Source organism: Impatiens glandulifera, chromosome 2 (genome assembly GCF_907164915.1).
Source record: "Impatiens glandulifera chromosome 2, dImpGla2.1, whole genome shotgun sequence".
Classification (NCBI taxonomy): Eukaryota; Viridiplantae; Streptophyta; class Magnoliopsida; order Ericales; family Balsaminaceae; genus Impatiens; species Impatiens glandulifera.
Genome location: NC_061863.1, coordinates 14,114,620 through 14,128,053, shown reverse-complemented (window position 1 = coordinate 14,128,053; position 13,434 = coordinate 14,114,620). Strand labels below are relative to the sequence as shown.

General features: G+C 23.1%; 1 protein-coding gene across 1 annotated transcript; it reads right to left on the bottom strand.

The window, feature by feature from the left end:
• Nucleotides 1-312: 312 nt before the first annotated feature.
• Nucleotides 313-1,268, bottom strand: LOC124927242 (uncharacterized protein At1g76070). Its single transcript, XM_047467628.1, has one exon. It carries the CDS (start codon nucleotides 1,176-1,178, stop codon nucleotides 330-332), a length of 849 nt encoding a protein of 282 aa, XP_047323584.1. The 5' UTR covers nucleotides 1,179-1,268; the 3' UTR covers nucleotides 313-329.
• Nucleotides 1,269-13,434: the final 12,166 nt, after the last annotated feature.

Sequence of the window (13,434 nt, the reverse complement as noted above, 5' to 3'; positions counted from 1 at the left end):
TATTATTTGACATTTTATTCAATAGAGTAGTAATACACATTTTGATTTTTTTTGACCATATATATATATCCATTTGGCTTCTTTTGAATTCAAAATTTAAAATTCAAAATTCATATCAATTACACTAGTCAACCACTCAACCTTACTCTATTTATTAAAATTTATTTATATTAAATTTTCTGACAACATTTATTTAAATAATAATAATTATTATTATTTTCAGAAAAAAAAAAGAGAATATTATCCACTATAAATAAAACCCATGAAAATAAAATTAATAAAAAAATCATTAATTAAAAAAAATCATTAATAATATTTATTATCTTAACCTAACCATGTGTATTCAATTGAAGAGGCCTAGGTTGAACCATGGTCCTCCTCTTCCATAGATTAATCTCTTTCCTAGGCTCTAAACAAAACCCTCCTCTTCCTCCGGCACCGCCGCGACCACCGCCGCAATCTCCGGCGCCGGCGCCGCCCATCAATGGGGCAGAGAATGGAATTATGGGTTCCCCATCTTCATCATCGCTATCTCCTTCTCTTTCTCTTTCCTCATCGGAGTAATAATTAATAGTAAGCTCCCGCCGGCGATGCTCCACCTTCTCCGGCGCCAAATGAACAGTCCAATCAAATCCAGCTAAACTCTCCCGACCACTAGAAAAACGCTGCATCTGACTCAACGCCGGCGCCCTGTTCGGCGGCGACATCTTCGACGAACTCACAGCCGCCGACATATCAGATTTCGATTTCCTAAAAGATGGCTTCGTACCTCCCCCGCCACCGCCACCGCCGCCGCCGAAGATTCTCTTCAAAACATGTTGTTTATGAGATGCCGCCGCGGATTTGATGTGCTTAGGTTTATCGATTTCCTTCTTGTTTATCTTCTTAGTGTTGTGTTTGATCTTGATTTGTCCCATACATGAGATTTTTGGTGAAGTGGGTTCTTGATTCTCGAAATCGCCGGAGTTTTTGGGATGATTTTTCCGGTGAGTTGCTCCCGACGGGATCACTGACAACCCACTTCTGGGATGCGGCGGTTTATGTTTGGTCGGTGGGTGTTGTTCAGATCTACCGGGGCTGAATGGAGGATTATGGAATGTTATTGCCGATGGAGCTGCTTTTGGTAAGAACTTTAAAAGCTTGCTTTTTGGTCTTGCCGGAGGTTTATCCATCGCCATTAATATCTTCAATTGAAGGTCTGTTTTTCTCTTTCTATGGATAGATACACACAAATATACCTGTGTGGATATATTATATACTTGTATTAATTGTATATACAAACACGAAGATAGCAAGAAGAACCAATGGAAATATATAATATGACTTTGTCAACAAAGTAGGCTTGGAGAAGAAGAAGATGTCATATTATCTAATATCTTATCAACAAATTAGTTTTTTTTATTGAATAATTAATAATATTATTTTACTAACATAAATGAAAGTAATTGAGTTTTATCCAAACTAGAATATTTATTTAGGATGAAAAAAATATTGACCAACTTAAAAGGATAAAAAGGAAGGAGTTGAATAATGTTTATTAAACAAATAGGTGATGGGTCATTATATTTTGAGTGGGTGAGAATGAATTTTGATATGATAATAAATTAAGTAATTGAAATTAAGTTTGATTTTTTTTAATAAACCAATTGACTCTTACAAAATATTACTAAAATATGTATATATTTATATGTTCATTCAATCTGTTGGTAACTGTGGAGAACCTAATGTTGCTGACAGAGTTAAGATCCTAAGTCAAATAATTTTCTCATTTACTCTGGTTCATAATAAAAAATAGTTAAGCTAACTCGGTATTATTATTTATGTCGTGTAACTCATGCTTAAATTCGTGTCAAATTGTTTCGACTAGAGTTGATTATCGTGCTAGCTCAATTGTGTCGTATCGTGTTGAGGTCCGTTTTTATATGTGTCTTGGTCATTCGAAATATTATGATATGAGGGTCTATTCGTGCATTGTTAACTTGTGACTTAACATAATTATTATAAAATCAATCCGATAATTGAAGTTTATACATGTCGATAAAATTGTGTTTATTATGGAATGATTCTTAATAAAATTGTGTTTATTATGGGATAATTATAGAAGTTTAATGTGAGTTAAAGGTTGAATATTTTAAAATAATTAATTTAAAATAAATAAATTGGAATGTAACGATATGGATGGATCACATGTTGAATTAATTGTTTTTGGCTAAATAACATAAATGTATTGGAATGTAATGATGGATGGATCACATGTTGAATTAATTATTTTTGGCTAAATAACATAAATGTATTATTTCAGGGCTAAATAACATAAATGTATTATTTTAGTTAAGTAAAAATAATCTCATCTATACATTTTTTTGGGTATTTTTCTCTTACTGGACAGTAAGGTGGACACAATGAATATATCTAGGATTTTTCTGGTTCCTTCTTTTCTTTGGCTGATCCAAAACAAAGTTAGGGGAGTTTTTTAATTGTGGTATATCACGGTTCTTTTCCTAGAGTAATCACTTCTTTCATTTGAGAGATAGAGTACTTCTTTCATTTGAGAGATATAGTATGTAAGTCTCTACTATTGACTTTTCTTTGATTTAGTGAAACTAATCCCTCTCGTGGACGTATGTCGATTTTGACCAAACCACGTATATTGTGTTGTTATTGTTTTGTGCTATTTAAGTTTTGATAAATCTGTTATTCATCGTATACGATTTTGGAACTGATTTGTCACAAATTTAATTTTTAAGAATATCCATAGTTTTGGGGTGCAAAATCGAACTTATATATGTTTTTGAAATAAATAAATATATATACATAATATATGGTATTTGTTTTACCAAACAAATTTAAGATATAATTATATTATTTAAAATTGACCAAATTTTTGGTTTCACATTTAGGTAACTAACTAAATCAAACTACACTCCTAATTATCATCAAAACAAATGTAATTAAAAAGTATGCTTCCAATTTTTTTAAATTTTTTTTTGGCATAGTCATACTTAACGATGTTGTAAACCATTTGTTTATCTATTGATTCAAGTTCCGCTCGCCTAATTAATTGGTTAAGTGTGTCATAATTAACAATGTTGTAAACCATTTGTTTATCTATTGATTCAAGTTTCACTCGTTTAGTTAATTGGTTAAGTGTGTTTCCGGTTATTTGCTTAACTCGCGGAATTAGTCGCACTTCGAAAAAAAAACATAACCTAGCTTTCTAAGAAAAAATATTTGATTATGTTGTGTATAGTAATATTTCATTCTATATTAAATATTAATTACAATATATTTGAAGCATAAAATATTTTATTTAAATTAATCATTATACTAATTTTAAAATCTTTTATCCTATCACTTCAAGGCATATTAAATGTGTTAGGTTGATTTTTCTATATATTATCTCACTTTCTTATAACTTAACGTTATCTTTAATGTAGTATGATTCATACGAAATATTTTATGTGAATTGTTGTATTCTATAATCAATGAGATAAAGACCCAATTTGTACAAATCAATCTATGATAATGTATGGTTCTTTCAAATGAAAAATTAATTTCAATAAATATTTAGTGAACACAAGAGAAACAATATATAAGATTTAATAATTTTCATTTTGCTGATAAAGAGGGAGGTATATAAACTCGTTATATAAACTCGATAAAGTATCATGACAATTGACGAGTATTAACAGTAAACAACCCATAAAAAGTTGAGAATATTATTCAAATTATAAAATTTCGAAATAAATAATTCGATACAATTAAACAGAATGTCAGATCAAACAAAATACAATATGAACTCAAATTTGAGTGATGAATAAGTCGGGAAATTTGACGAAATGATCTTAAAAAGTATCTTAAATGCGTTGGTGACCAACGCATAAATTTAATTGTACAAATGACAACTTCAAAATATTCTGAAGAAATTATCCCGTCGCATAACACGAAGGTCAAAATCGTCACAAGAAGGAAAAGACTGTGAAATTACTCCCGTCGCGTAATGCAAAAGGCACGATCGTCAGGCGAAAGGCACGATCATTCTGAAATTTTCATTGGCTTTTCCTTCACGTGACGATCATTCTCTTCGCGTTACACGACGGAGTAATTTCGTTAAATATTTTAAAGTGGTTATTTGCAAATTAAATTTATGCTTTGGTCATCGGGACATTTTAATGGCCTTTTTAGGGTTATTTCATCAAATTTTCGAATAAATCAACCTTTAATATGAAAAAAACTAATTTTTTTTTTGATTTTTTACCTTCTATATAAATTTTGTTGAGAGAGAAGAAATATGAACTTTATTACCAAATATTTTGTTTGTTTTATATATAATTTTTAAACAAAATTTGTTATATGAAAAAATTGACACTAATTTATTATTATTTTTTTTAATCAAATATAAAACATTCCCTGCAACTATGCTAATGTGTTAGGTTAATTTATTAACATTATTTTTAAATAACAATTGATTTTGAATCAACTATTTTATTTTTTTAATAACAACATTGATTATATATTTCTTTATTGTATGCTTGCAATGATAGTATCTTATTTATTTCTATTAAATTTAATAATAATAAATTATTAATTGATTTTTTCAAATAATGTTAATAATTACATGTTTAACCAACCCCAACAACCACATTTACTTTAACTTAGACATGGTCTATATATGTAGCCTCGATTAATAAGTATTTAAGTATCCCGTAGCTATCATAGTTTGTTTTAAAATAAATAAATTGAAAAGACTATTATTCTTATCCGATTTAAAAGCATTCCCAGTCAAATAAATGACTTATTAATTTAATATTATTTGGCTAATCTATTGTTAATTATCATTAGTTGGCAAGTAAGTACAAAATAGCTGTAAGAAACTGACATTTGACTTCTTTAAGCAAATAAGGTAAGAAATGGACGTTTGATTAATTAATTAATTAACACTTCAACATAAGCCAAATTGTGATTATTGTGAAATAAGATAGCCATACTTTCTTATTAATGTATAATAAATAAACTCATACTTTCACAATTTTTTTTTTAAAAAACACTTAACATTTTCATTAAAAATTCCCCAAAACTAAACAAATGGTTTACAACATTGTTAATAGACCACGAAATGAATTTAAGTGATCATTCTAGACAGACCTAAAATGATTTTGACGTCGTAACATTCTGAATAAAAGCTAAAAAGCTAAAAACATAAATGAATTATCTGATTACAATGCTTTCAATTCTAGTGAGTTCAAAAAATGGTAAATTCCAGTTCATGCAGATATTCCAGTTCTGCTCCGTGCTTGAAATTCTTCTCCACGTTCCCGTGAGGGTGCTGCAATCCGATACAATATCTTTCCATAACTCTTCAACGCTCCTGTAGGTTCTGCCATATACCATTGCATTCCGTTCTTGCCAAATGTTATACACCACTACTCCAAAGCCGCACTTGAATACGCTTGTTGCAAATCTATTTCTCTTGGCTTTGAGTAGTGCCGCTTCTTTGATTTCATTCCATTCGCTCGGGAAACTGATCAGCTCCAAGCTTTTATAGAATCTGTCCTAAAGTTCCGAAGTAATACAACAACTCCCGAAAAGGTGATCTATGGTTTCTTCATTTCCTCTGCATAGAGAAAAACTCGCATTCGGGATGCTCATATACTTGCTGATACGATCACGAGTGCTGAGTCTTTCCTAGAAGGCGAGCCATAAGATGAACTGATGTCAAGGAATAATCTTCGTTGACCATACAAAAGGAGCCCATTCTCATTTCTGCGCTTTTTCCTGGGTTACCTCCCATATTTTCTTCGATACCAACTTTCCATTCATGAATATCCGGCCTTTCGTGTAGTTGTATATTACTTATATGATCAAGTATCCTCTGTCCTTCTGGATTTTTCTCAAGAATGAGTCCCAATTCCCATCTTTAATGTCTCTGATTTTCGTTTTTGCGCAGTCCCTTCTAATACGGGTATTTTAAAACTCATCTTTGTGGATGATAGACTAATTTTCGAACTAGGGGTTGTACTAGAATAGAGTGCCTTTCCCGTTCCCTAGCCGGATGTCATAATGATCTGCAATATCGCTTCTTAGTTTAAGAATCTTTTTTAGAGACCAGTTCATACCTTCATGATTTTTATAGGTCCAGATGCTGGATTCGTATTTCATAAACCTTGTATGCACTCATTTGATCCATAGTGACTCCTAATTGCGCTCCAAAGCCACAGATGCTTGAATGTGAGAGCTTTGTTCCACTCGATACAGTTCTTCAAGCCGATGCTTCCCTCATCCTTCGGTTTGCAGAGAGCGGTCCATTTGACTTTCTTTCCTCCTCTTCCGCTACTGCCCGAGATAAAGTTCCTCATCAGCGTGTCGAGCTCCTTCATTACCTTCTTCGGAATGACCATCTTTTGCGCCCAATAGCCAACTATGCCCATGACCACGGTTTTGATAAGTTCGATCCTCCTTGCATAAGAAAGTTTTTTTGCTGCACAGCCAGATATTGTGTTTTTTACCTTTTCAACCAGCGACTTGCAGTGTGAGATCTCGATCTGCTTTGCAGTTAATGGAATTCCTAAGTACCTTACGGGAAAGCTACCTTCCTTGATGCATATGTTGTTGAAGATGTCATGCTTTGTTTCGTCCTTCACGCCTCCATAAAATGCCACATTTTTTCTTTCATTAATAGTTAATCATGTAACCTTAGAAAAGAACGTTAGTGCAACCCTAATAGTTTTAATGGAATCAATGTCTTCGTGCGCTAGAATGAACAAATCGTCAACAAAGCATAAATGTGTTACCTCTTCTACCTCACAGAATGGGTGAAAGATGTATGGACGATTCTTTCGGAACATCGCGAAGATGCTCTCAAAGATCGCCATGATATCTACAAAAAGGTAAGAAAAGAGGGGGTCCCCTTGCCTTACCCCATTTCCCCCCTTGAAATAGCCTCCGTGGACTCCATTGACACTAACATCATAACAGAATGATGAAACACACTACATAATCCAATCAATAAAAATCATAGGAAAAAAAGAAACAATCAGAAAGTCCTGAATGACTTCCCATCTAACAGAGTCGAAAACTTTCTTGATATCTATTTTGAAAGCCACTCTCGGGGATATTTTCTTTTTCCCGTAGCCTTTTAAAAGGCTCTGCATGAGAAGAATTTTATGAGAGATTGTTCTACCGGGGATGAATGCAGATTGGTTAAGATTTATAATTTTTCCTATGACATTTTTAAATCGTTTAGAAATGATTTTTGAAATTATTTTATAAATCACAATGCAGTAGAAAATTGGTCTGAAATCTTGTACTTTCTCGGGTACCGTAATTTTGGGGATCAAGGTTAGGACCGCTGTATTCCATTGCTTTAACATCTTCCTGTTCTTGAAAAACTCCAAAACCCCATCAGTAAAGTCTTTACCCACAACCGACCAATTGTCTTTGAAGAACTGTGCATTAAACCCATCAGGACCCGGACTTTTATTCTCATCAATACTAAATAGAGCTTCTTTAACCTCAACACTCATGACCACCCTTATCAGCTCGCGACTATCTTCTACAGAGATTTTCCTATCAATAATCTGATACGACGTATTCAGGTGACTTTGATGCTACTTTCTTGTACCCATAAGCTGCTTATAAAAATCGATAGTCAAATCTTATATACCATTTTGACCCTGAACATATTCACCATCATCATTCATCAACATGTATACATTGTTTCTCATGTTTCTAGCCTTGCATTTTTTGTAGAAGAAAGTTGTGTTTTTGTCACTCAACGAGAGCCAACTCTGTCTTAATTTTTGTCTAACAAAATTCTCTTCAAGCTGACTCAACTCTCTAAAGTTTTCAAGCGTATCACTTTCTGTTTCATTGAGTTGTTTATCACTATCATCCCTTAATAACCTTTTCTGAACTTCTTCCAGTTCTTCTCTAGCAGCCAGAACTCTATTGGAGATATTGCTGAATTTCTTCTTGTCAAAACTTTGAAGATGATTCTTCAGGAGCTTAAGCTTTTTAGAAATCCTGTACATGTTGGATCCCCTGACATATGTAAAAATAATAAAATTATTTAGTTAATTACTTAAGAATTATAATTTTATAAAATTAATACTTCATTGAAATTTGAATGTTTATTTTTGATTTTTTTTATATAAATGATTTAATTTAATTTAAAAAAATAAGAATAAAGGAATATTATATAATTCATTGTCATAAAATTTGATTAAAAACAAGTAATTAAACTGTCACAATTAAAATAAACATAAATATATTAATTTGGTTTACTAATGTAATTACCTAAATTTTAATATTTTTTCTAAATGTTTTTTTTATGGTTTAAATTGTAGTTTTGATTATTTCTTTCTTTAAATAAATAGAATTGATTAAAATATTATTAATGTAAGTATTAAATTTGAAATGTTTTTTTTCTATTTTTTTAAATATGTTAGTTAGTGTGATTTTTTAATTATTTAATTTAAATATTTTTTAATTAAACTTTATATTTAAAATTAATTATATGGGTTTTAAAAATAAAATATATTGTATATGCTATGCAATATTATTTACATATGTAATTTAAAAAATATATTATTTTATTTTAATTTGAATTTGAAAAAAAACCTGTAAACTTAATTATTATAATAAAATTCTAAATTATTTTTTCTAATTAATTTGTTTTATTATAAAAATTATTAATATTTAAAATATAAAATTTTGAAAAAAATATTAATAAATATTATAAATTTAAAATTGAAACTTTTATTATATTTATTAAACCAAAATTAACTATTTTCAAATTATTAATTTAAATAATATTTAATTTTCATTTTATAATAGGTTTTAAAATTTTAAAACTTAACTTATAAAACATTATATTTTTATTAAATATTATATAAAGTTTAATTTTACATTAAAAAAATTATTTTAAAAATACAAATATTTATTAAAATTATAAGTGTTTATTATAAATTTTATGTATTAAATATATTGTAAAATTATAATTATAAAATAATTTTCATTTTACAAAATAATTTATTTTTAGATTATATAAAAAAATTATTGTTTGAAAATTTTTAAAGTGAAAAAATTATATAATTTATTATTTAACCTTTTTATTTTAAATTTAAAATTAATATTTTGTTATAAAAGAATTCAAAACTTTTATAAATATATTTAAAATATATATTTTCAAATTTATTTTATTTTATATTATAATTTTAATATTATAATTATATAACTTTTTAATGTTTACTTTATTAAACAAAATAAAATGGTGTATCTAAATTTATTAATTTATTTATTATATATATTTTTTGAATTTTTTTATATTACATTTTTTTTACCACAACTGTCAAATGGTAAGTTTAAGCTTTTATTAAGTATGTGTTTAACAATAAGTTCATGTTATGTTTTTTTAATATTTTTTTAATTTCATGTTTCTAATATATATATTTTTTTTAATTTAAGATTTTGTTGATGATGTTGTAATAATTTTTACAATGTTTTGATCTTTTTTCACTATATTATAAATTTATTTTTTTAATATATAAATATATTAATTTTAAAATATTAATAACTTAAAAGTTTTTAAATTTATAAAATAATTAAATAAAATAAAAATATTATTATAGACACTTATTTTTTATTATCAAATTTATAATATATTTATAATAATTAATTAATAAACAAATTTCCTAAAAAAAATAATTATTTAAAAAAAAACATATTTCAAAATTTAATACAAACATAAATAATTTCTATTAAAAAATTAAAAATATATTAAATAAGTAAATAAGTTAAATTTATAATATATTAGTGATTTTATAATATATCAATTCATATTTTTCTAATTAACTTGTTTTATTATAATAAATATTAATATTTAAAATAAATAAATATTATATTTACTGTCACTTAAAAATATCTAATATTATATTTAAAATAATAATAAATTATATTGTATATACTATACAATATTTTTTACAAACCTAACTATACACTTAATTATTATAATAAATTTCTATGTTAAAAATATAAATATTTATTAAAATTTTCAATATATAAAAAAATATACTTTTATAACTATACACTTAATTATTATAAAAAATTTCAAAACTTTTATAACTATATTAAAAATATATATTTTAAAATGTATTTTATATTATAATTGTAATATTAAAATTATATATATTTTTTAATGTTTATTTTATTAAATAAAATAAAATAAAATATATATTTAAATTTATTAATTTATTTAATTTCGTTATTAATAATTTATTTGTAATATATACTTTTTTGAATTTTATTTATATTTAAACAAATTTATTTTTTTAATTATTTAAAAAACATTTTAATAACTTTAAAAACATGTATTTATTATATAACAAAAATCTTATAATATTGTATATTATAAATTAATTATATGTATATACATATATACTGATTTTAAAATATTAATAACTGTTTTTATATTTATAAAATAATTAATTAAAATAAAATAAATAAAAATATGATTATAGACACTCATTTTTTATTATTAAATTTATAATATATTTTTAATAATTATTCAGTAAATAAAATTTCTTAATAAACATGTTTATTAAATTAATTAAATAATTATTTTAATAAAATATATTTCAAAATTTTAATACAAAAATAAATAATTTTAATTATAAAACTCAAAATATATTAAGTAAGTAAATAGGTTAAATTAATAATATATTATAATATACCATTTTATATGTTTCTAATTAACTTGTTTTATTATAATAATTATTAATATTTAAAATAAATATTATATTTACACTCACTTAAAAATATCTAATATTATATTTAAAACATAATAATCAAATAATAATAAAAATTATCATATATTTTATCTTATTTTATTATATTAATAATTTTCTAAAATATTGTAACAGGTTTATAAATATTTTTTTTTTTGAAATAAAATCATATTTAATCAATGAAAATTAAGTTTTTTTTATTAACATATTTTATTAAATAATTAAATATTTATAAATTATAAATATAACTTAAATTGAAATATATATATATATATTATTATAAAAAATTATAATTTAAAACATATAATAACTTTATAAATATTGGATAAAAAATTATTAATTTCAAATTAAAAAAATCTAAATCATCAATTATCTAACTTTTCGTTTTTAAATATTTCAATTTTTTTTATGTATAATTTAAAATCAATTAATACGACTTTATATTTTTATATATAAATAAATATAAGAGATAATATATATATATATATATATATATTATATATATATATATATATATATATATATATATATATATATATATATATATATATATCTTCTTATTTTTTATTTTATAATTAGTTTAGGTATAATCCTAACTTTATTTAATAACGTTTAAAAATGTAATCTCCTAAAAAATAATTAAATGAAAAATAATTAAATGAATTATGAAAGGAAAATAAAAAAAAATAAAAAATGAGAAAGTAATATAAATTTATAATATTTTATTTTTAGAATAACGCGTTAAGATTTTTCCCTCTTTTAAATCTTTTAAAATAAACTTTATATTTGAGCATTATTTTTACCATGTTTTCACTTAATTTTATAGTAATAAGTGATTATAAATATGTGTTATCAAACCTACTTATTTTAAATAATTACTTAATATATTCAATTAAGTTATAAGTCAAGTTATCAAACACCTCATAAAATTTTTTTAGTTTTAAATTATATATTTTTAATTAATAAAAATTTGGATATATTAAATATTTTGTTATAAATATATTAATTATTTTATAAAAAAAATTTTAAAATTGGGATATATTATATATTTACAAAATATTTTTACTTTAATTATAATTTTTATGAGTAAAAAAAAATCACACAAAAATAATTATTTTTAAAAATAAAAATTGAATAAAAAATTAAATTGAAAACAATTATATAATTATTTTATTTTTAATTATAAAATATTTAAAATAATATTTATATTAAATTAATAAGACTATTTTTTATAAATTATATTTTAACTAAATTTTTTATACTTTATATATTAATAATATGTTTATAAATATTTAAATAACAAATATAATATAATATAAGTTTTTTTTATAACTAATTTTTAACATATTCAATATTTTTTAAAATATTAATTTATATCCTTATTTAAATCTTTTAAAGTATTTTTTGATATTATATTTTAATATTTATTTTTATAAAAATTTAAAATATAATAATAATTTATTATATATTGTTTTTTTGTAAAACAATACTTATGAGTGTATAATTAAAATGATTAGTTTAATAGTAAACAATATATATATATATATATATATATATATATATATTAAAAAAGTTCATCGATATAATATTATATTATAAGATTTTCTTTTATTATAAACATGTTTTTAAATATCAAAATGAAAACAAAATATATAATATAATATTTATTAAATTAAAAATAATAAAATTTTATTTAATTTATTACTTTAGAATTAAAATTTTATAAAATTTAATATTTAAAATTTATTACTAATTTAAAATTAGTAGTTTAATGAATGATTAATGAAATATATATATATATATAAATGGTAACTATACTTTTACAAATATATATACTTTTAAAACAAATGTATTTTTATAAATATAAATTAATTTATAATTAAGATTTTATAATAAATTTATAAATAATTTGAAAAATAAATAATTATATATTTATAACATACAAAACAAATTATATGTTACCAATTTATTTTATTTGAGATTTAATTTTTTTTTTTTTATGTTTAGGCCATTTTTAAAATTATAAATATAAAATATTATTATTATTATAATTTATTAAAATAATTTTGAAAAACAACTATAATAAATTTGTAATAAATTTCTATATATATAAATAATTAATTATTTATAAAGTTATAATTATTAATAATATATTTATAACATAAAAAAATTAAAAACAAAATTTTATTTTTGAAACTTTTTTTATAAATGATTTTATTTTTAATTTAATAAACAATAATTAAGGAATATTATATAATTTAAAATTTGTTTTGAATCTATAATTATTATTTTATTTTCATAAAAAAAACAAGATTTCCATTGTAATTTAATTAATATACTGAGTTTAATTAAAATTTGTTTTGAATATATAATTATTATTTTATTTTATTTTCAGAAAAATAAAACTGATTGATAAGAAAAAATAAGATTGATATTAACTCTATGATTTATTTCTAGATATTTTGGAATTTTATTTTATAATAAATATATTAATTAATTTTGTAAAATGTTTAAAATTGGGATATATTATTTTATTTAGTAAATTTATATATATTATTTTGTTAAAATAATATTTCAAAAAATAAAAATTATTCAAAAAAATTTATTTTGAGAATCTTGATATATTTTATAAAAACTTATTTTTTTAGAA